Source organism: Pristiophorus japonicus, chromosome 3, assembly GCF_044704955.1.
Source record: "Pristiophorus japonicus isolate sPriJap1 chromosome 3, sPriJap1.hap1, whole genome shotgun sequence".
Lineage (NCBI taxonomy): Eukaryota > Metazoa > Chordata > Chondrichthyes > Pristiophoridae > Pristiophorus > Pristiophorus japonicus.
Window position 1 is genome coordinate 213,788,111 of NC_091979.1, and position 23,412 is coordinate 213,811,522.

Genomic DNA, 23,412 nt, shown 5'->3' on the forward strand with positions numbered 1-23,412 from the left:
CAATGCGTATAAGGTGGCCAAGGTTAGTGGGAAACTAAGAGGATTGGGAAAATTTTAAGCAACAGCAAAGAATGACTAAAAAAGCAATAAAGAAAGGGAAGATAGATTACGAAGGTAAACTTGCGCAAAACATAAAAACAGATAGTAAAAGCTTTTACAGATATATAAAATGGAAAAGAGTGACTAAAGTAAATGTTGGTCCCTTAGAAGATGAAAAGGGGGATTTAATAATGGGAAATGTGGAAATGGCTGAGACCTTAAACAATTATTTTGCTTCGGTCTTCACAGTGGAAGACACAAAAACCATGCCAAAATTTGCAGGCCACAGGAATGTGGGAAGGGAGGACCTTGAGACAATCACTATCACTAGGGGGGTAGTGCTGGACAGGCTAATGGGACTGAAGGTAGACAAGTCCCCTGGTCCTGATGAAATGCATCCCTGGGTATTAAAAGAGATGGCGGAAATTATAGCAGATGCATTCGTTATAATCTACCAAAATTCTCTGGACTCTGGGGAGGTACCAGCGGATTGAAAAGCAGCTAATGTAACGCGTCTGTTTAAAAAAGGGAGCAGGCAAAAGGCAGGTAACTATAGGCCGGTTAGTTTAACATCTGTAGTGGGGAAAATGCTTGAAACTATCATTAAGGAAGAAATAGCGGGACATCTAGATAGGAATAGTGCAATCAAGCAGACTCAGCATAGATTCATGAAAGGGAAATCATGTTTAACTAACTTACTGGAATTCTTTGAGGATATAACGAGCATGGTGGATAGAGGTGTACCGATGGATGTGGTATATTTAGATTTCCAAAAGGCATTCGATAAGGTGCCACACAAAAGGTTATTGCAGAAGATAAAGGTACGCGGAGTCAGAGGAAATGTATTAGCATGGATAGAGAATTGGCTGGCAAACAGAAAGCAGAGAGTCGGGATAAATGGGTCCTTTTCCGGTTGGAAATCAGTGGTTAGTGGTGTGCCACAGGGATCCAGTGCTGGGACCACAACTGTTTACAATATACATAGATGACCTAGAAGAGGGGACAGAGTGTAGTGCAACAAAATTTGCAGATGACACTAAGATTAGTGGGAAAGCGGGTTGTGTAGAGGACTCAGAGATTAAGATAGGTTAAGCGAATGGGCTAAGGTTTGGCAGATGGAATACAATGTCGGAAAGTGTGAGGTCGTCCACCTTGGGAAAAAAAAAAACAGTAAAAGGGAATGTAATTTCTCCCCATTCAAATAATAACATGCTGTGGTGCAGAGGGATCTGGGGGTCCTTGTGCATGAATCCCAAAAGGTTAGTTTGCAGGTGCAGCAGGTAATCAGGAAGGCGAATGGAATGTTGGCCTTCATTGCGAGAGGGATGGAGTACAAAAGCAGGGAGGTCTTACTGCAACTGTATAAGGTATTGGTAAGGCCGCACCTGGAGTACTGCGTACAGTTTTGGTCACCTTACTTAAGGAAGAATATACTAGCTTTGGAAGGGGTAGAGACGATTCACTAGGCTGATTCCAGAAATGAGGGGGTTACCTTATGATGATAGATTGAGTAGACTGGGTCTTTACTCCTTGGAGTTCAGAAGGATGAGGGGTGATCTTATAGAAACATTTAAAATCATGAAAGGAATAGACAAGATAGAGGCAGAGAGATTGTTTCCACTGGTAGGGGAGACTAGAACTAGGGGGCACAGCCTCAAAATACGGAGGAGCCAATTTAAAACCGAGTTGAGAAATAATTTCTTCTCCCAGAGGGTTGTGAATCTGTGGAATTCTCTGCCCAAGGAAGCAGTTGAGGCTAGCTCATTGAATGTTTTCAAGTCAAAGATAGATAGATTTTTAACCAATAAGGGAATTAAGGGTTACGGGGAGAGGGCGGGTAAGTGGAGCTGAGCCCACGACCAGATCAGCCATGATCTTATTGAATGGCAGAGCAGGCTCGAGGGGCTAGATGGCCTACTCCTGTTCTATGTTCTTGTGTTCTTATGTTATTTCCTGCCATCAGCAACAATTTACAGTGCAGTTCAAACACTCAAGAAAATATTAATAAGGAGTGAGTATATGAGGCTACTCTTCCTGAATAATGCAAAATATTCGACATTTAACATGTTTTTCTTTCTTTTTGTTTAACTTTCACTCCAATCCCACCACTGTGAAGGGTTTCCTATTTTTGTTCAGTAACTAGTTTCCCAGAAAATTTTGCCTGGAGAATTTTAGGGATTTTAATTAGTTTCAACTACCTGTACAAGAGATGGTCACGTACAGGTTGCTATGTCCTCAGTAAGTCAGGTCAGGTGGTAAAACCGATTACTGTAAAAACAGTAGACGGTACGAACCGTGCGTGGTTAATGCAGAGTGCCGTGCAGTGGTTAAGTAACCCAGCCACCTCCAGAAAGTACCAATGGCTTTGGGTCAATGAGCACAAGGAGGAGAGAGACGCGATGTAGGAAATTCCATCAAGAGGCAGATGAGCTAATCCTTGAATTAGCTAATCTGCAGCCCATGACTGAGCTGCAGCACACGAGTCAATGAAAGAGCGACCATGAACTGCCTGAAACACAACCCCAGGGTTCAGATGTGGACAACAGCTCAGACCATAGTCAACCGATGACGTATATTATGTCCTCAATAAACCATACGTAGGTCATGATTAAGATGGATACTCTCAACAAAGAAATTCTGCAAAATGAAGTACTAAACTCCATTTGTTTCAGTTATCTTCTCCCCCATTCCCCAATCTCTGTGCATCAGCACCTAAAATCCACGCTAGAGCCCTGCCAATGCCACTCTGATCTGACCACCAAGAGATATACAAAGAGTGGCCCTGGGACTGGATCCCCAACCTCATCTTCACTCCCACGCTCCTTGCGTGTAAACGCTTCCCTCTGCTCAATGCCTGTCCCACAGCAGCACTGCTGAGATTGACAACTTTGTTTAAGGAGGAGGAGGAATGAAGGAGATGAAAGGGGCCAAAAAAAAAAAGAAAGAAACTTGCATTTATAGAGGGCCTTATATGCCTCCTGTGCCGGCTCTTTGAAAGAGCTTTTCAATTAGTCCCATTTCCCTGTTCGTTCCACATAGCCCTGTAAATTTTTCCTTTTCAAGTATTTATCCAATTCCATTTTGAAAGTTATTATTGAATCTGCTTCCACCACCCTTTTTGGCAGTGCATTCCAGATCATAACATCTCACAAATACCCTGAAGAGGTTCATATATCATGAATTAATCTTCAGCTATGTTGCCATTTTATGCAAAGTAGTAAGATGACCCATCAATCTGTTTTTGGCAGCGTGGGTTGAGGGACGAATATTGGCCACAGCACCGTGAAACTCCCTGCTCTTTTTTCAATAGTATCATGGGATCTTTAACCCTCTGAACAGGCAGATGTTAAGCATCTTATCTGAAGGATGGAGAATGAAGACTGAAGCCCATGCGGCCAATACAAGGCACAGTTACATCAATGGTGTGATGCCACCACCTGGTGTGCTCTAGTCCCTTGAACTGCGTGTTTCAGACGATATTTAGGACTAACGTTTTATGCATCCTGAGAAAGGAGATGAGAAAATAAGCTCCTCTTTCTCAATGGTCTTTTCACAAGAACTGGTGGCTCCCTAGTGTACCATAAAGAGGAGTTGCAGCTCTCTCCTGAAACCCCAATGTGGGTATTCCAACATTTTGTGCGACGATACACCCCCTACACATCTAGGGCTCTTTTCTACATTCAGTTTGTTAAACCACTCTCCCTCATTCTTTGGAAGACCAATATCCACATCAACAGAATTATTATCCCACAGTAATAAACAATGGGGAATCTCATGCTCAAGAATCTCATACCTTTGACAGTCAGCTGATTCCATCTCAGTCCCACCCACTGTACATAAAGCCTCAGTTTGGGTCACGCCCGGAAGTGCTTTTAGGTTAGAGCAGTGCAGCCGAAAATAGTCGCCAGATTCTCCCTGACAGATGCACCAGAGTATTAATGACCTTACCCAACGCAGTGTAGGCCCATGAAATTGTGAGTCTACAAATCTGTTGTTGGAACAAACACCCTTTGGTTGTGCAATCTGAACACATGGCTGCACTTCTCTGAATACGTCACAGCACAACTCAAACGGGCCTCCAGAGACCAACACCAGACAACAAATCTAGATAGGAACATAGGAACAGGAGTAGGCCATTCAGCCCCTCAAGCTTGTTCCACAATTCAATTAGAACATGACTCATCTGTAATTAACTCTATTTACCTGCCTTGGTTCCATATACCTTAATACCCCTGTCTAACAAAAATCTATCAATCGCAGTTTTTAAATTTTCAATTCATCTCAACAGCTTTTTTGGGGAAAAGAGTTCCAGATTTCCACTACCACTACCCTTGGAAGAGGGCACTCTTCCAAGATGGTAAACTGCAAGACTAATGAAACATAACTGTAAACCATAAGCATTGCCAAGCCAAGGTCAAAATGGCCTTTGGAGCCTCCCAAGGTTAAAGGTGCCCGTCCTTCTACATCTATATAAATTCCAGTTAGCAGCATTCACCAATAAAACTAGGATATGATGCCTATACCCGTGAAGCACATATACCTTCCTGAACTTCTCCATCTGCTTGTATGTGTCGGGATCCAACTCCTGAGAGACATCCTTCATCCAGAGCAGCGCCCCCCTGTACTCTGTTCGAGACTGTTCCATCCGATTTACAGTGAGCTGAGTGTCGGAAACTGCTCTTCGCCGGAATGTTTGCACCTCTTGCTCCAGTCGGAATAGTGGAACACGCAACGCTAGTCTGGGATGGGCAAAGAGGAAAAGCGTGTGAGCTGTGCGACACCAGACTTATTTCGCATATTGCTATAGAGGGGAGGGGATCATACTAAAAAACAATACACTTTACTGCTTTGTACGATGTTCTTAATTCAACGCTTACATCATTCTCACCACCAGTGAAACCTGCAAACACTATCGCTCCACTCCAGCTCAAAATATTCTCTCCGGGCCTAATGCAAGTTTAGAAGATATCCATAATTGTATTGTTGGGTACTTCTCGATGCACAGTATGGCAGTTTAAAACATTAGACGCTTCACTAAAATCTTAAAACACTCAACACAATGCACCTTTTTCTGCATTGATGCTCCTATTATCTAAGTTGCAACCATTTGCAACGCCAATGTTAAATTTACCTCTCCCTGCAAATCAACTCATCTAATTTGCTTTCAGACTCCCACTGGAAAAAGAGATTTCCTGAGTGACTTTGGACTGGAATTTTACTCGAATGTAGAGTCCGCTAATTCAGTATCATCTGGGAATCCGACCATAAATCTGTATGGTTTGGCACTGCACCAGGTAAGTCCTTTACCCACTGAGACATTGGGGGAGTTTGAAGCTCAGTTCTTCAATTGAATCACATGTCTTACATTCAATCTGCTCACAAATACAAACTGTATCATTATCAGACTTAAAACTATGTGAAGTGAGCAAATGCAAATTCATTATTTATTTCATTTATCAACATCAGGTATACACAAGATAAAGGTAGACACCAAATGAGGCAACAAGCCAGAGCAAGTACGAGGGTGGGTCTGAGCCCTGGTAAGAGAGAGTACCTTTGCTTTGCAGAACCACACAGGGCCTTACTGGTAGCATTCATCATCCTCCCAGCCGGGGTTTTATCCTGCTCACTCTGCCCCTTCAGGAACATGCCCAGCTCATTCTCCTCCTGGGATAGAGCTGCAATGTATAAATCAGACAGCCGTTAATCATTAAAATCACAAGAAAAATGCTGAGATACATTATCAGTGAGAGGTCCTCCTAAAGAAAAAAATAATTGGAATTCAGATATCAAGATAACAACTTGCACTTTTATAGTTCTTTTAACATAGCAAAGAAACGTCACAGAGGCGTAAGGAAAAATGGATACCGAGCCAAAGGCGACAATATTGGACAGTGTGACCAAAGGTTAGTCGACCAGCTGAGATTTAAGAAGGGTCTTAAAGAAGCAGAGGGAGATGCAAAGATGGAGGCACTTAACAAGGGAATTAGAGAATGTGGGCTTACTTAGCTGAAGGCATGGCTCCCAATAGTTGATGAAGGAAGGGATAGTAGACAAAAAGCCACAATAGAGAGCTCTGGATAGGGGTGGGGGGTGGGAAAGAGATGTTGTAGGGCTGGAGGAGGTTAGAGAGATAGGGAGGGGTAAAAACATGAAGGGGTTTGAACACAAGGATGAGATGTTAGTGGGTCGTGAGCCAAAGTAGGTCAGTGAAGACAAGGTGATGAGTGAATGGGATTTGGAGTTGGTGCGAGTTAGGATAAGAGCGGCAGAGTTTTAGATGAGCTAAAGCTTATGGCGGGTGGAAGATGGAAGGCCGGCCAGGAGGGAATTGGAATAGTCGAGTCTGGAGGTGACAAAGGTATGGATGAGGGCGTCAGCAGTAGATGGGCTGAGGCAGGGGGTCTTACACAGATGTGTATGTCTTTGCGATGGAGAGAAACAAGTGATTGGAAACTCAGCTCAGGCTCGTATTGTCAGAGTGCTTTCACATAAGCCGATGCTTTAGTTAAGACACTCCATAAGATAGGATTCATAACTGATCATCTCCAATGACGCCTAGAGCCCTCATACACCCCAACTAGAGTCACTGAGCGACAACTCAAGAATGTGTCCAACCTATGAGCACCAGTAAAGGAACTTCAGCTCAAGGTCAGAGGTTCTAGTGTCGGCAAACATTCACCCAATATATTAAATGGAATTTTGGCTGTTCATGAGAGGCTAGCTCATCGGCCTTTACTGTGGCTACCTAGGTTTGAATCCAGCCTGGGATCAAAGTCTCCTCGTTGTTGACTGTGTAAGCCCTACATAAAATGAGCTTGGACAGGCTTAACCCAATTTATTTGAGGTATGGATACAAGCACAATTTACATGCATCAGCAATCTTCCTCAGATAGGCTGCAAGATGGCTGGTGTGGGAGATGGAAATACCACACTGGTTCAGTTGGGGGGGGGGGGGGGGGCGGGGGGAAATGGAAGGGGGCACTTCTGTGGTTGCAGCAGAGGAGAGACCCCTTCACTCTTCAACTCACCCACCTATACCTGACCTGAGAGTGCTTGTCGCGGTCACTGGCTGCCTGAAATGGAAACCATTCGGTTCTCTTAATTACTAGCGCAAGTCTACCAGTCTGGAGATGGGAGTTTCAACATCTTGGTGCATGCACATTATACTGGAGCCAGTAGCTTTTCATTTCAACGCAAGGCAATATTTTAAAAACAAACTTCTTTTCCACAGCTTTTAAAAAAAATTAATGTTATGCTCTTCAAGGTGGGGGATGTCAGCAGCAAGCACTCCCAGATCAGGTTCAGTTAGAGATTCAGAGTAAAAGCTCCTTCTGCTCTGGGCCACAGCCTCAGTCCAAGTGTGCCCTTTGGACATTGTTCCACTTCTCACAGCAGCCGTCCTATGGCCTTGCCAATTCAATGCCAACCAGTGCTGAATTAAAGGCAGTTTTGTGTTGTGGGTACCAGGAACTGGATTCAGACTGCTGAAATCCATTTCATGAAGCATCCTTCTAGCCAGCAGACAGAGGAGGCTTTCATCCCACCAGTCTGGGCTGGGCTTCAACCCTTGGTCCCAGAGACTATTGACTAAGGCACCGCATCCCATCAATCCAACGTCTTAGGTTAGTTTCACTGCAGTCTGTTTGCACTCATTTTTGGATAGATATAAATTAATCACAATTTATGTTATTGTACAGTCTCTTACAGTAATATACTGACGTGGATAGAGAACTGGTTGGCAGACAGGAAGCAGAGAGTCGGGATAAACGGGTCCTTTTCAAAATGGCAGGCAGTGACTAGTGGAGTGCCGCAGGGCTCAGTGCTGGAATCCCAGCTCTTTACAATATACATCAATGATTTGGATGAAGGAATTGAGTGTAATATCTCCAAGCTTGCAGATGACACTAAACTGGGTGGCGGTGTGAGCTGTGAGGGGGATGCTAGGAGGCTGCCTTAGACAGGTTAGGTGAGTGGGCAAATGCATGGCAGATGCAGTATAATGTGGATAAATGTGAGGTTATCCACTTTGGGGGCAAAAACGCGAAGACAGACTATTATCTGAATGGCAGCAGATTAGGAAAAGGGGAGGTGCAACGAGACCTGGGTTAGTCATGGTTCATCAGTCATTGAAAGTTGGCATGCAGGAACAGCAGGAGGAGAAGGCGGCAAATAGTATGTTGGCCTTCATAGCTAGGCAATTTGAGTATAGGAGCAGGGAGGTCTTACTGCAGTTGTACAGAGCCTTAGTGAGGCCTCACCTGGAATATTGTGTTCAGTTTTGATCTCCTAATCTGAGGAAGGACGTTCTTGCTATTGAGGGAGTGCAGCGAAGGTTCACCAGACTGATTCCCAGGATGGCAGGACTGACATATGAGGAGAGACTGGATCAACTGGGCCTTTATACACTGGAGTTTAGAAGGATGAGAGGGAATCTCATAGAAACATGTAAGATTCTGACGGGACGTGACAGGTTAGATGCGGGTAGAATGTTCCTGATGTTGGGGAAGTCCAGAACCAGGGGACACAGTCTTAGGATAAGGGGTAGGCCATTTAGGACTGAGATGAGGAGAAACTTCTTCACTCAGAGTTATTAACCTGTGGAATTCCCTGCCGCAGAGAGTTGTTGATGCCAGTTCATTGGAGATATTCAAGAGGGAGTTAGATATAGCCCTTACGGCTAAAGGGATCAAGGGGTATGGAGAGAAAGCAGGAAAGGGGTACTGTGGGAATGATCAGCCATGATCTTATTGAATGGTGGTGCAGGCTCGAAGGGCCGAATGGCCTACTCCTGCACCTATTTTCTATGTTTCCATGGACCCAAGTTCCCACAGGTAAAAAAAACGGGCGCCTCTCCGAGCTGGGCGCCCGTTTTTCACGCCTAAAAAAAAAAAAATCGCGATTCTGGAGCGCTTTGCAGCTCCTTGTCTGCCTGGTGCGGCGCCCAGGGGGGCGGAGCCTACAATCGCGCCGATTTTGTAAGTGGGAGGGGGCGGGTACTATTTAAATTTGTTTTTTTCCTGCCGGCAACGCTGCACGTGCACGTTTTAACGTTAGCGCAGTGTGAAATAAACATGGGCACTCGGCCATTTTTGTAGTTCTTTGTAGCTGTTTAATTTTTGAAATTTTTTTAATAAAAGCACATTGCCATCAGCACTGAGGCTTCTTGCAACCTTCTCAATGTCTCCTCCCTCCCCCCCCCCCCCCCCACTCCCGGGAACGAACGGCTGTTTCCTCCCCCTCCCCCCCCCCCCCCCCCCCAGCGGCAACGAACGGCTTTCTCCTCCCTCCCCCCTCCCGCTCAGCGGCAACGAACGGCTGTCTCTTCCTCCTCCCCCCCCACCTCCCGCACAGCGGCAACAAACGGCTTTCTCCTGCCCCCGCCCCCCCCCCCCCTCCGCTCAGCTGAAGCACTTTCACACAGGTAGGAAGATGGTTTATTTAATCTTTTCTTGGCTTATAAATGTTTATTCAGGTTGGATTTATTTGTATAATATTTGTAGACATATAAATAAGGATTTATTGTAGAATTTAATGAGTTCCCTTCCCCACCCCCCCCCCACCTCGTTCTGGACGCCTAATTTGTAACCTGCGCCTGATTTTTTTAATGTGTAGAACAGGTTTTTTCAGTTCTACAAAAATCTTCACTTGCTCCATTCTAAGTTAGTTTGGAGTACGTTTTCACTGTGGAAACTTTGAAATCAGGCGTCAGTGGCCGGACACGCCCCCTTTTGAAGAAAAAATTCTGTTCCAAAGTAGAACTGTTCTACCTGACTAGAACTGCAGAAAAAAAAGTGGAGAATTGCGATTTCTAAGATAGTCCGTTCTCCACCAGTTGCTCCTAAATCATGTGGAAACTTGGGCCCATTGATTCAAAACATGCAAACAGCACCACCTACAGGCACAAATTGTCACAACACTTTAAAAGCAGAATCAAGCCCAGAATGGTCGGTTTTTATGACTCTGCCAATTAGGATACAATTAGTTATACTTGAAAAAAGATAAAGATAGGGTCACTGAGCAAGGGTGTGGCATGTGCTGTACTATCAGGTGATGAAGCAACCTCAGTATTTTGATTCCCGTCACAAAATGGTATGATCACTGGGGGTTTTAGTAAAGCATAACTGCTGGTGTGTAAAATTTTTATACGGTGTCCCCTTGAACTGGATTTTGTCTTTCCAAACTTAGGCTGTGGCTTGAGAAAGCATTTTGTGCTGAATGGTGCTGGGGTGAAGTAATGGTAGGTACAGGTTGGTCACTGCCAGTGGCAGCAATGGGAGCAATTTGTGACAAATGAAAAGCAACACAGAAGGAGATCACGTCACTGCCCTGGATCCACGAGCCTGAGAGCTACATGTATAGCACATTTTAGGAGGTGGTCACTCTTCATAGAACCAGAGATTTACAGCACGGAAGGAGGCCATTTCAGCTCATCGTGTGTTCGCCGGCCAACAAAGTGCTATCTATCCTAATCCCATTTTCCAGCTCTTGGTCTGTACTCCTGCAGGTTACGGCACTTCAAGTGCACATCAAGTACTTTTTATATGTGGTGAGGGTTTCTGCCTCTACCACCCTTTCAGGCAGTGAGTTCCAGACCCCCACCACTCTCTGGATGAAGAAATTTCCCCTCAAATCACCCCTAAGCCTCCTTCCAATTACTTTAAATCTATACCCCCTGGTTCTTGACACCTCTTCTAAGGGAAATGCGCCTGTCCTATCCACTCTATCTAGGCCCTCAATAAGTTCTCCCCACAACCTCCTCTGTTCCAAAGAAAACAAATCCAGGTTATCCAATTTTCCCTCATAGTTAAAATTCTCCAATCCAGGCAACATCCTCGTAAATCTCCTCTGTACCCTCTCTCATGCAATCATTCCTGTAATGTGGTGACCAGAACTGCACTCAGTACTCTAGCTGTGGCCTAACTAGTGTTTTATACAGTTCAAGCATAACTTTCCAGCTCTTATATTCTATGCCTCGGCTAATAAAGGCAAGTATCCCGTTTGCCTTCTTAACCACCTTATCTACCTGCCCTGCTACCTTCAGGGATTGGCGACAGGCACTCCAAGGTCCCTCTGTTCATCCACACTTCTCAGTGTCCTACCATTTAATGTATATTCCCTTGCCTTGTAAGCCTTCCCCAAAAGCATTACCTCACATTTCTCCGGGTTGAATTCCATTTGCCACTGTTTTGCCCACCTGACCAGTCCATTGATATCTTCCTGCAGTCTAAATCTTTCTTCTTCATTATCAACCATATGGCCAATTTTTGTATCATCTGCAAACTTCTTAATCATACCCACTATATTAAAGTTTAAATCATTGACGTATTCCACAAAAAGCAAGGAACCTAGTACTGAGCCCTGCAGAACCCCATTGGAAACAGCCTTCCAGTCACAAAAACACCAATCAACCATTACCTTTTTGCTTCCTGCCTCTGAGCCAATTTTGGATCCAACTTGCCACTTTGCCTTGGATCCCATGGGCTTTTACTTTCGTGACCAGTCTGCCATGTGGGACCTTATCAAAATCCTTGCTAAAATCCATATACACTACATCAAACACACTACCCTCATCAACCCTCCTTGTTAACTCTTCAAAAAATTAAATCAAGTTAGTAAGACATGACCTTCCCTTAACAAATACATGCCGACTGGCCTTGATTAATCTGTGTCTTTCTAAATGATTATTTATCCTGTCCCAAACAATATTTTCCAATCATTTTCCCATCACCGACAGTAGGCTGATTGGCCTGTAATTACTCGGTCTATTCTGCCTTTTTAAACAACGGTATGCTAGCAGTCCTCCAGTCCTCCGGCACCACACCTTTAGCCAGAGAGGATTGGAAAATAGTGTGCAGAGCCTCTGCTATTTCCTTTCTTGCTTCTCTTAATAGCCTGGGATACATTTCATCCAGGCCTGCGGATTTATCCACTTTCAAAGATGCTAAACCCCTTAATACTTCCTCTCTCACTATGTTTATTTCATCTAATATTTCACACTCCTTCTCCTTGATTGCAATGTCGGCATCGTCCCTTTCTTGGGAAAACAGATGCAAAATATTCATTAAGAATCATACCCACGGCTTCCACCTCCACACACAGGTTACCTTTATGTAATAGGCCCTACTCTTTCTTCAGTTATCGTCTTGCTCATAATGTACTTATAAAACATCTTTGTCCTGGCAACATCCTTGTAAATCTCCTCTCTACCCTCTCTAGTGCAATAACATCTTTCCTGTAAAGTGGTGTAGCTTAACTAGTTTTATACAGTTCAAGTATAACCTCCAATTTCTTGCATTCTATGCCTTGACTAATAAAGGAAAGTATCCCGTTGTGCCTTCTTAACCATCTTATCTACCTGTCTGTGGACATGCACTCCAAGATCCGTCTGTTCCTCTACACTTCTTAGTATCCTACCATTTATTGTGTATTCCCTTGCGTTGTTAGTCTCCACAAATGCATTACCTCACAATTCTCTGGATTGAATTCCAATTTTGCCACTTTTCTGCCTACCTGACCAGTCCATTGACATCTTCCCACAGTCTACAGCTTTCTGCCTCACTATCAATCACACGGCCAGTTTTTGCATCTGCAAACTTCTTAATCATACCCCTACACTGAAGTCTAAGTCGTTGATATATACCACAAAAAGCACGGGACCGAGTACTGAGCCCTGTGGAACCCTCCTGGAAACAGCTTTCCAGTCACAAAAACACTCGTCGACCATTATCCTTTGCCTCCTCACACTAAGCCAATTTTGGATCCAACTTGCCACTTTCCCTTGGATCCCATGGGCTTTTACTTTCATGACCAGTTTGCCATGTGGGACCTTGTCAAAAGCCTGGCTAAAATTCATGTAGATGACATCAAACATGCTATCCTCCTTGTTGCCTCCTCAAATAATTCAATCGAGTTAGTCAGACACCTTCCCTTAACAAATCCATACCGACTGTCCTGGAGTAATCTGTGCCTTTCTAAATGACTATTAATAATGTCCCTCAGAATTTTTTCCAATATTTCGGCTGACTGGCCTGTAATTACTTGGTCTATCCCTTTCTCCTTTTTTAAACAAAGGTACCACATTAGCAGTTCTCCAGTCCTCCGGCACCACACCTTTAGCCAGAGAGGATTGGAAAATGGTCAGAGCCTCCGCTATTTCCTCCCTTACTTCTCTTAACAGCCTGGGATACAATTCGTCTGGGCCTGGCGAGTTATCTACTTTCAAAGATGCTAAACTCCTTAAAATTTCCTCTCTCACCATGTTTATGTCATTTAATATTTCACATTCCTCCTCAACTACAATGTCTGCATCGTCCCTCTCTTTTGTAATAACAGACACAAAGTATTCATTAAGAACCATATCCATGTCCTCTGCCTCCACACACAGGTCACCTTTTTGGTTGCTAATAGGCTCTACTCTTTCTTTAGTTATCTCCTTGCTCTTTATGTATTTATAAATTTGGGGGGGGGTTTTCCTTGCCAATATTTTTTCATGCCATTTCTTTGCTTTCCTAATTTCCTTTTTATTTTCACCCCTGCACTTTCTATACTCCTCTAGAGTTTATGCAGTATTGAGCCCTCAGTATCTATCATAAACTTCCCTTTTTTTCTTTATCCTACCCTGTATGTCCCTTGACATCTAGGGGGCTCTAGATTTGTTCGTTCCACCTTTTTTCTTTAAGGGACATACTTGCCCTGAACCCCCCCCCCCCCGGATCTCCTCCTTGAATGCCTCCCACTGCTCTGACACTGATTTATCTTCAAGTAGCTGTTTCCAGTCCACTTTGACTAAAAGAAATTACATCTCAGCTTAGTAAAATTGGCTTTTCTCCAATTGAGAACGTTTATTCTTGGACTATCTTTGTCCTTTTCCATATCTACCCTAAATCTAACTGAATTCTGACCACTCCCACCAAAATACTCTCCCACGGATACCCCTTCCATCTGCCAGCTTCATTCCCTAAAACAAAGTCCAGAACCACCCCCTCTCTTGTTGGGCTATGTACTGGTTAAAAAGTTCTGAATACATTTTAAGAATTCTGCTCCCTCTATACCTTTCACACTAATGCTATCCCAGTTAATATCATAATTCAGCTAGATTTTGCATTTGTATACCTCGTGACACTATTAGTACTGTGCTGTAGCCAAATCTGATTCAGCCACTTACATAATGCTGATATCATTGCAATAATAAATATAACACCTGAAATCTCTTATCTAGCTTTAGTTTATCTGTTAAGCAACAACCTATAATTAAAAATGAGCACATCCTAAATAACTGTGTGCACAGTGCTTTTAAACACCCAGCCTTCCTCCTCTACCCAGTCAGCCTGGGGGAGGGGAAGTACTTGGCTCCACATGCAACTCTCTTTCTAAATTAGGTCTTTCTGAGCTGGATCCTATACCAGCATGAACGGAGTTTGGGTGTGATATCGGTCAAAATCCCTTTCCAGCAATTTAAGAGATCGGTTGGAATTCCATGGCTCAAATTTCACCAAGACAGACATGTGTAAATTCCTAGCGAGATGGAACTTACTCTGTTCACAGCTTGGCACAAGCATCTGCCTGGTTTCTGCAGCAAGGGCAATTCACTATAGTGGTGAAAACTTAGGTTAGACCACACTTAGAGGCGCTGGAGACGATGTAGAGAAGATTTAAAAGGATAATACCAGAAATGCAAGGGTATACATAATCAGGAAAGGATGAACAGGCTGGGTCTCTTTTCTTTTGAAAAATGAAGACTGAGGGGTGACCTAATAGAGGTCTTGATAGAGCAGATAGAGAGAGAATGTTTCCACTTGTGGGGAAGAGCATAACTAGAGGCCATTGATATAAGATAGTCACCAAGAAATCCAATAGGGTATTCAGAAGAAACTTCTTTACCCAAAGTATGGTGAGAATGTGGAACTCACGGAGTGGTTGAAGCGAATAGTATAGATGTATTTAAGGGGAGGCTAGACAAGCATACGAGGGAGAAGGGAACAGAGGGTTATGCTGATAGATTTAGATGAGGAAAGACAGAAGGAGGCTCGAGTGAAGCAGAAACGCCGGCATTATATGGCACAGAATCCTATCTAATTCTACCCTTGTCAGCACAACTGCCAAGCCAGTAACTTAGTGCAGTGCTTAAGGCATGTCTGAAATTTAAAGCATCCCACTTTGCAACTGAGAATGAACTCCATAACAGAATTGCAGATGAAAAGAAAGAAAGTCAATGGTTACCCATTTTAACATTGCAGGAACGAGTCTCAGGAAAGAGTTGGCTGGAAGCTCTACAAACCAGCATTTCGGATGTCGATCAGACTAGATGGCTAGTACAAGAATTTCCTAACTCAGTTGGCATCCAGTGATGCAAGTCTTTATGCCTTCTCAACCCATGCTACACCTAATGGAGCTGTTTGCTGATGACGCCACAGCTGACCAGCTCTTGCAACTGGTTTGGTCAACCCTACAGAAAGCAAGCATATAGGTACTTACTGTTGAGCCTCTGTTGATATTTCTCAATCATCTTCAGAAGCTCCATGCATGATGTCTGTATTATATGGTAAACCTGAAACAGTGACGTTAGAATTGTGTGAGATAGTATTGCAGTGAAGGCCGGGCAAGCAACAGTGGGTAATCCTTTTGATTCCAGCCTAGACTTATCAGCTGAAAGTCTCCTGTGTTAGCCAATTATAAGGGTCCTTGGTCAAATGAGCCTGAGCAGTCTTAACACAACAATTTGCATTTATATAGCGCTTTTAACAGAGTAAAACATCCCAAGGCACTTCACAGTGGTGTCATCAAACAAAGCTTGACACTGAGCCACATAAGGAGATATTAGGGCAGATGACCAGGTAGGTTTTAAGGAGTGTCTTAGAGGAGGAAAGAGAGATAGAGAGGCAGAGAGGTTTAGGGAGGGAATGCCAGAATTTAGGGCTTTAGCATCTGAAGGCACAGCCACCAACGGTGGAGCGATTAAAATGGTTTCAAATAAGTTTCAAGACACTTTCAAGTAGTGAGAGTCCACAGCACAAAATAGTCCACAGTTCACCATTAATTGGCAATCCCACTCAAAGACAACAAGGATAGCTTGTGTGGGAAATGTTCAGATATCCACTGCAGGATATTGGTTTCCTCAGTCTTTGAAATGTCAACTTCCACACACAACAAAGCCATCTTAAACATTACATTTCGGCTCCCAATTTCACAAAAATATCAGCCCCAATGGGGAAGCAAGTCAACTTTGATTTGCATCATTAAATTTACAGACAACTATTTGAGGATATGGGGATTGTAGACTTTACCCTGGACTATCCATTTAAAATCATTTGCAAATCTACCAATAGTTAAGGTACAAATACAGTTCAGTGTCATTGGGCGAGCTTGCTTCAGTTCCTTAAAGGATTACTTTTCATGGTAGAATTTCTATTTGTAAACTCCTTGGCATTTATAAAGCTTGGCGTGGGTAAATGAAATACTTTTTTCAGACAGCAATGCAATAAACTGTCATTTCATTTGCTTCACTTCCATGTAGTTGTTATTTAAAGTGAACAGTATAGTGAGTAGTGAGGAGGATAGTGATAGACTTCAAGAAGACAGACAGGCTGGTGGAATGGGCGGATATGTGGCAGATGAAATTTAACGCGGAAAAGTGCCAAGTGCTACATTCTGGTAGGAAGAACGAGGAGAGGCAATATAAACTAGAGTACAGTTCTAAAGGGGGTGCAGGAAGAGAGAGACCTGGGGGTATATGTGCACAAATTGTTGAAGGTGGCAGGGCAGGTTGAGAAAGCGGTTTAAAAAGCATACGAGATCCTAGGCTTCATAAATAGAGGCACTAAGTACAAAAACAAGGAAGTTATGATTAACCTTTATAAAAAACTGATCCGGTCTCAACTGGAGTACTGTGTCCAATTCTGGGCACCATACTTTAGGAGGGATATGAAGGCAATGGAGAGGGTGCAGAAAAGATTTATGAGAATGGTTCCAGGAAGGAGGGACTTCAGTTACATGGATAGACTGGAGAAGCTGGGGTTGGTCTCCTTAGAGCAGAGAAGGTTGAGAGGAGATTTGATAGAGGTGTTCAAAATCATGAGGGGTCTAGACAGAGTAGAGAGAGAGAAACTGATCCCATAGGCGGAAGGATCGAAAACCAGAGGACACAGATTTAAGGTGATTGGCAAAAATTTACGCTGCGACTGGTTAGGATCTGGAATGCACTGCCTGTGAGCGTGGTGGGGGCAGAGGTTATCAAAAGGGAATTGGATTTGTACTTGAAAGAAAGAAAATTGCAGGACTACAGGGAAAGGGCAAGGGAGTGGGACTAGCTGAAATGCTCTTGCAGAGAGCTGGCACAGGCTCAACAGGCCAAATGGCCTCCTTTTGTGCTGTAATCATTCTATAATTTTATGATTAGCAGGGTGAGGGCTATTCTCTGTAACAGCATGGAATGCCTTAGTCCTTCAACCCAAAAATGTTGTCCCCAAATCGAAGAATGGATCCATCATATCCAAGGATCCCTACAATTCCACTTGTGAGTACCGATGTCAAATGCTGTCTCTGAATATCCCACCTACTCTCAGAACCAGATGATCTAGAAAACGCCATAAAGTCCTGATAACACTGCAAGACTTCATCACATTAATACCTCAGCATGTAAACTGCTACATCCTTTTTCACTTCGCACCGGAAGGAAGCTTGGGGAATGCTCAGAAGAGCAATGGGAAACAACGTGAACCATGAAAGACAGCGACCCGTTACATCAAGGGCAATCACATAAAGCATACCAGACACCCAAAAGCCCATCAGGGTTTATTGGTGAGGTAGCCACATTTTTGAGGCCTGCTCAGAAGTCCAACCATAAGTAGAATGAAAACTATTATAGGGATCCCTACTGCATTAAAATCTCTTAACTGTCTCTTGGGCTCCCACTGGAGATCTTCCTAGATGCTCTACTTGACATCCTTAGATTTGTTACAAGCACTGCAATGATGCGGTGCCAGGTGATGTTGCCTTTGTAAATTCCTTGGGCCCAAATGCTTTGAATGCAAGAGATTAACACAAGTTAAAGGGCGGGCGATTTGGTGAGACATGGACTCCCTTCAGGAGGCAGATGGCCAACTCTCTGGCTCATTCTTATCCCTCACACCAGAACCAACTCGGAAGAAGCAATCTCTGGAAAAGACCATGCCATCCAACCAATCTATCTCTATCTGAAAGTCCACAGCTCTTCCTTCTCCGTACAGAATATTCACAACTCTGATTTTATTTGTACATTTGGGGCAAGTCAGCCACACCAGTACAGCCACCTGCAAATAACCAGGCTCAAGAGCAACACTGGTAGAAGCCAGTGAATGGGCCCCTTACTCACCCTCTGGATTGAGTGTTGGCATTGGTACAGGGTTAGGCAACTGCTAGTGGATAATACAGTATTCCATAGGAACAGGGGTAGGGTATTAAGAACATAAGAATTAGGAGCAGGAGTAGGCCATTCAGCTCTTCGAGCCTGCTTCGCCATTCAATCAGATCATGGCTGATCTTCGACCTCAACTCCACTTTTTCCCGCCCAATCCCCATTCAGCACCTCGAGCCTGTTACACCAAACTGTAAAAGTAAATAAACACAGATAGGGATATTACAGTGGCAAAATTTTGACTAACAAGTTCTACGGTTGCATTTAGATTATAACTATAGTACAGGTATTAGCAAGAGAGAGTTTTGTTTTACACCGAATCCAAGACATTATAGCGGAAATCCGGAGTCCAGACTAAGCTGGTTGCGCAGTGCAGCAGATGGAGACTCCCTGGAAGGGGGGGGGCCTTGACTCTCGATTTACACCTTAGTACAAAGTAAAGCCGCTTTACGCCAACACTATAGTTGTATTGCAAATGCAGCCTCAGACTTCCACTACGACGTAACCATCGATTTTAATCCCAAACATGTGACATGAGAAGCTATCCAGGGCAGTGCTAATGGCAGTCTGTAGCTAGTAGCAACACACCATTTCTTTGACATTCCCCAGCCTTTCATAGTTAACTGCAGGCCATGTGCCAAGAGTCAGGACACACACCCTATACTAGCTTTGTGCACGGTGCAACCACAGCTAATTACCAAGCCTCAGCCACAAATGAGAATTAAAAGCACAGGCAGTTGTTACAAAACCAATAAACGGCATGCACGATTAAAATGAAAGAAAAACTGAACACGTTTAGCTTCGGTGAACAATAGGGGTAGCCGCTGGGTGTCAGGTATCAGAATAACATGTACTGCACAGCTCTCCATCGATTAGAAGTAAACTGAAACATACATTTTTAAAACTATAGCTGAACATTTCCACTGTGACCTGACATGACTCACACACACTCATTCCCTGTAGAACATATTTCACTAGAGCTAATAGCATTGCCAGGTGAATGCTTCTGGAGCTTTCTTTCATTTCTCTCCCCCTCATCCGCCAATTTTCTCCCCATCTGCCCCGAGAGCACTGAATCTTACCAGAGTACAATCCTACAGTCACCAGCAGCTCTCCAGTAGTGTGTCCAAATGGTCATTCTTCATATAAGCCTACAGGGAGGCGCGTCAGGCTATTCCACTGTGCAGACAATCGCAGCAGAGCCCAGCCCTCTCCTTGCCAGACAACCACACGCACATAATGCCCAGCAAGAGTCACTGGATAGTAATCAGGAGTGGGAAATCTGGCTACTTTTTTTCACTTACCTAGCCCTAGGCACTGAGACAAACTGCCTGGCTGAGATCAGCCAAGAACAGACTGGGGAATGAACCCAAGGCCTTCCCTAAATTACACCAAAATACTCCTTTGGGATATTGTTGTTTGGACAGGCACTGTGCAAATACAAGCTCTTTCTTCATGAGAAGAGTTGTCCAAACATATCTCTTACCGTTAACCCGAGCTGGATTGTGGCCAGGCAAAGCACAGGAGGTCTTGTAGATGAAATACAGCCATATCTGAACTTGGGGAGTCGTCGACACAGGTTTGTGACTCTCTCCAAGTTGTGCTATGCTCATGGTTAGAGTTGTTGACTGACACCTTTTAAGTCCCAAGGTCAATGCCCCAGTCAGTACTCGAGTCAGGGGTTACTGTGTGCAGTTTTGGTTTCCAGATTACAAAAAGGATATTGAAGAACCGGAGGAAGTGCAGAAAGATGCACAAGGTTGCCATCAGAGAATGCAACTATCAGGAAAGATTGCGCAGGCTGGGGATCTTTTCTCTGGGAAAGAGAAGACAAAGAGGGGACCTACTGGAGGTCTTCAAGGTTAAGAAGAGGTTCGATAGTGTGGATGTGAAGAAACTGTTTCCATTTGTGGGTTGGTTCAGAACAAGGGGGCATATATACAAAACAGCTACTAACAGATCAAATAAAAAAATAGGAGGAATTTCTTTAGAGTGGCGAGAATGTGGAATTCTCTGCCACATAGAGTGATTGAAGCAGAGAACGTTGACTCATTTAAAAAGGTGCATATGCGAGGGAGAAGGGAATGGGGGATATGGGGCAGGGTGGAAGGAACCTCGTGTGGAGTATAAATACTGGCATAGACCAGTTGGGTCAAATGGCCTGTTTCTGTGCTGTAGATTCCATGTAATTCTATGTAGAAGTTCCTATAATTGACCTCAGTGTTCCTGGAGTAGGTAGAGGGAAAACAAATCAGCCAGAGTTTCAAAGTAGTTATAGATGGCTTTGGATATGTTTGGAACCGGTTACCAGAGGTGTCCTGCAGGGATCGGTGTTGGGAGCGCTGCGCTTTACTGTTTTTATTCATGATCTGGATGTAGGTATTGGGGGCATGATCTGAAAATTTTCAGATGATACTAAAATCTGTGCAGGTGTTAGGACTGCATATATTGCTCATCTGTTTCTGGCGGATCTTAATGTGTTGAGACATTGGGCTCATGATTGGCAAATGATGTTGGATGTGTGCAGTGTTATGCATGTGGGCAGGGCAAATGCTTAACATTCATACACCCTTCAGGGAAAAGTTTTAAAGAAGGTGGAAATAGAAAAATCTGGGCATTGAAGTGCTTCCATCTCTAAAGGTACGTGAGCAATGCCGTGAAGCGATAGCTGGAGCAAATAGGGTGTTGGGGTGCATTAATAGGGCAGTTGAGTGCAAGAGGTGGCGTACTATTTTGTGTATTCAGTTTGCGGCCAGGAGGTGTGAGCAGAGACCCAAGGAACTTGGGAGTGAACCACTGCAGTGATAAGTGGGTTCATGAAGGATCCAAATTTCTTTAGACATGAAACTCTGATGCACTGAAAAGACAGGTCAACAATACATAATGCTGAGCCAGATTTTATCATTTATTTCACCAACTGAATGCCTACTTTAGATCGAAGGGGAAGGGAACTGGTGGGGACTCACTGACGCGTGCACACACTTTTTGTAAAGGGGCTGACTCAGGTGACATTCTCTTTCAATGCTGCCGCGCCCCCGCCCCCCCCCCCCCACCCCACCCTCCTGCGACAGTTGGAACTGGTGCTCTCCACTCTCTCTCTCCTGTGACAGTTTGAACTGGTGCTCTCCACTCTCTCGTCCTGCGACAGTTTGAACTGGTGCTCTCCACTCTCTCGTCCTGTGACAGTTGGAACTGGTGCTCTCCATTCTCTCTCTCCTGTGACAGTTTGAACTGGTGCTCTCCACTCTCTCGTCCTGTGACAGTTTGAACTGGTGCTCTCCATTCTCTCTCTCCTGTGACAGTTTGAACTGGTGCTCTCCATTCTCTCTCGTCCTGTGACAGTTGGAACTGGTGCTCTCCACTCTCTCTCTCCTGCGACAGTTTGAACTGGTGCTCTCCACTCTCTCGTCCTGTGACAGTTTGAACTGGTGCTCTCCATTCTCTCTCTCCTGTGACAGTTTGAACTGGTGCTCTCCATTCTCTCTCGTCCTGTGACAGTTGGAACTGGTGCTCTCCACTCTCTCTCTCCTGCGACAGTTTGAACTGGTGCTCTCCACTCTCTCTCGTCCTGTGACAGTTGGAACTGGTGCTCTCCACTCTCTCTCTCCTGTGACAGTTTGAACTGGTGCTCTCCATTCTCTCTCTCCTGCGACAGTTTGAACTGGTGCTCTCCACTCTCTCGTCCTGTGACAGTTGGAACTGGTGCTCTCCATTCTCTCTCTCCTGCGACAGTTTGAACTGGTGCTCTCCATTCTCTCTCTCCTGCGACAGTTTGAACTGGTGCTCTCCACTCTCTCGTCCTGTGACAGTTGGAACTGGTGCTCTCCACTCTCTCTCTCCTGTGACAGTTTGAACTGGTGCTCTCCATTCTCTCTCGTCCTGTGACAGTTGGAACTGGTGCTCTCCACTCTCTCTCTCCTGTGACAGTTTGAACTGGTGCTCTCCATTCTCTCTCTCCTGCGACAGTTTGAACTGGTGCTCTCCACTCTCTCGTCCTGTGACAGTTGGAACTGGTGCTCTCCACTCTCTCTCCTGCGACAGTTGGAACTGGTGCTCTCCACTCTCTCGTCCTGTGACATTTGGAACTGGTGCTCTCCACTCTCTCTCCTGCGACAGTTGGAACTGGTGCTCTCCACTCTCTCTCCTGTGACAGTTGGAACTGGTGCTCTCCACTCTCCCGTTGGTGTAGGAGGGAGGGCTTTAGTTTCCTCAACAATTGGGACCACTTCTGGGGTAGGTGGGACCTGTACAAGTCGGACAGGTTACACCTCAACAGAGACGGGACCAATATTCTTGCGGGTGGTTTTGATAGTACGGTTGGGAGGGCTTTAAACTAGCTTGGCAGGGGGATGGGAACCCAGGAGAGGGCTCTGAGCTAGTTAGAGTGGGTGAGAGCTCAGATGAACAGAACCCCAAGAAAGAATGCAAAAGGCAGGAGGCAACAGAGCAAAGTAGCCTGGGGTAAGTGTAAACCACAAGGTGATAGGAAGGGACAATATGTATGAATATAAAGGGGCTGCAGGAGGGGTCAAAACTAAAAATAATTGCTTAAAAATTAGAATTAAAACACTCGACCTAAACGCACACAGCATTCGAAATAAAGTAAATGAGTTGACGGCACAAATCATTACAAATGGGTATGATTTAGTGGCCATTACAGAAACGTGGTTGCAGGGTGGCCAAGACTGGGAATTAAATATACAAGGGTATCTGACAAATCGGAAAGATAGACAAGAAGGGAAAGGAGGTGGGGTAGCTCTGTTAATAAAGGATGATATCAGGGCAGTTGTGAGAGACGATATTGGCTCTAATGAACAAAATGGTGAATCATTGTGGGTGGAGATTAGAGATAGTAAGGGGAAAAAGTCACTGGTGGGCGTAGTTTATAGGCCCCCAAAAAATAACTTCATGGTGGGGCGGAAAATAATCAAGAGAATAATGGAGGCATGTGAAAAAGGAACGGCAGTAATCATGGGGGA

The 23,412-nt window shown here is 44.5% G+C and overlaps 1 protein-coding gene across 6 annotated transcripts in view; it reads right to left on the reverse strand.

Annotated features, from left to right (window-relative positions):
- LOC139260091 (islet cell autoantigen 1-like protein) overlaps nucleotides 1-23,412 on the reverse strand; it is a 188,873-nt gene that overhangs the window by 128,890 nt on the left and 36,571 nt on the right. For all 6 annotated transcript variants that reach the window (XM_070876239.1, XM_070876241.1, XM_070876242.1 and 3 more), the window contains 3 exons: nucleotides 15,517-15,589; nucleotides 5,594-5,717; nucleotides 4,580-4,778 (listed from right to left, as the gene is read on the reverse strand). In XM_070876239.1, coding sequence (XP_070732340.1) covers nucleotides 4,580-4,778; nucleotides 5,594-5,717; nucleotides 15,517-15,589 — 396 coding nt within the window. The remainder of the gene's footprint in view (nucleotides 1-4,579; nucleotides 4,779-5,593; nucleotides 5,718-15,516; nucleotides 15,590-23,412) is intronic.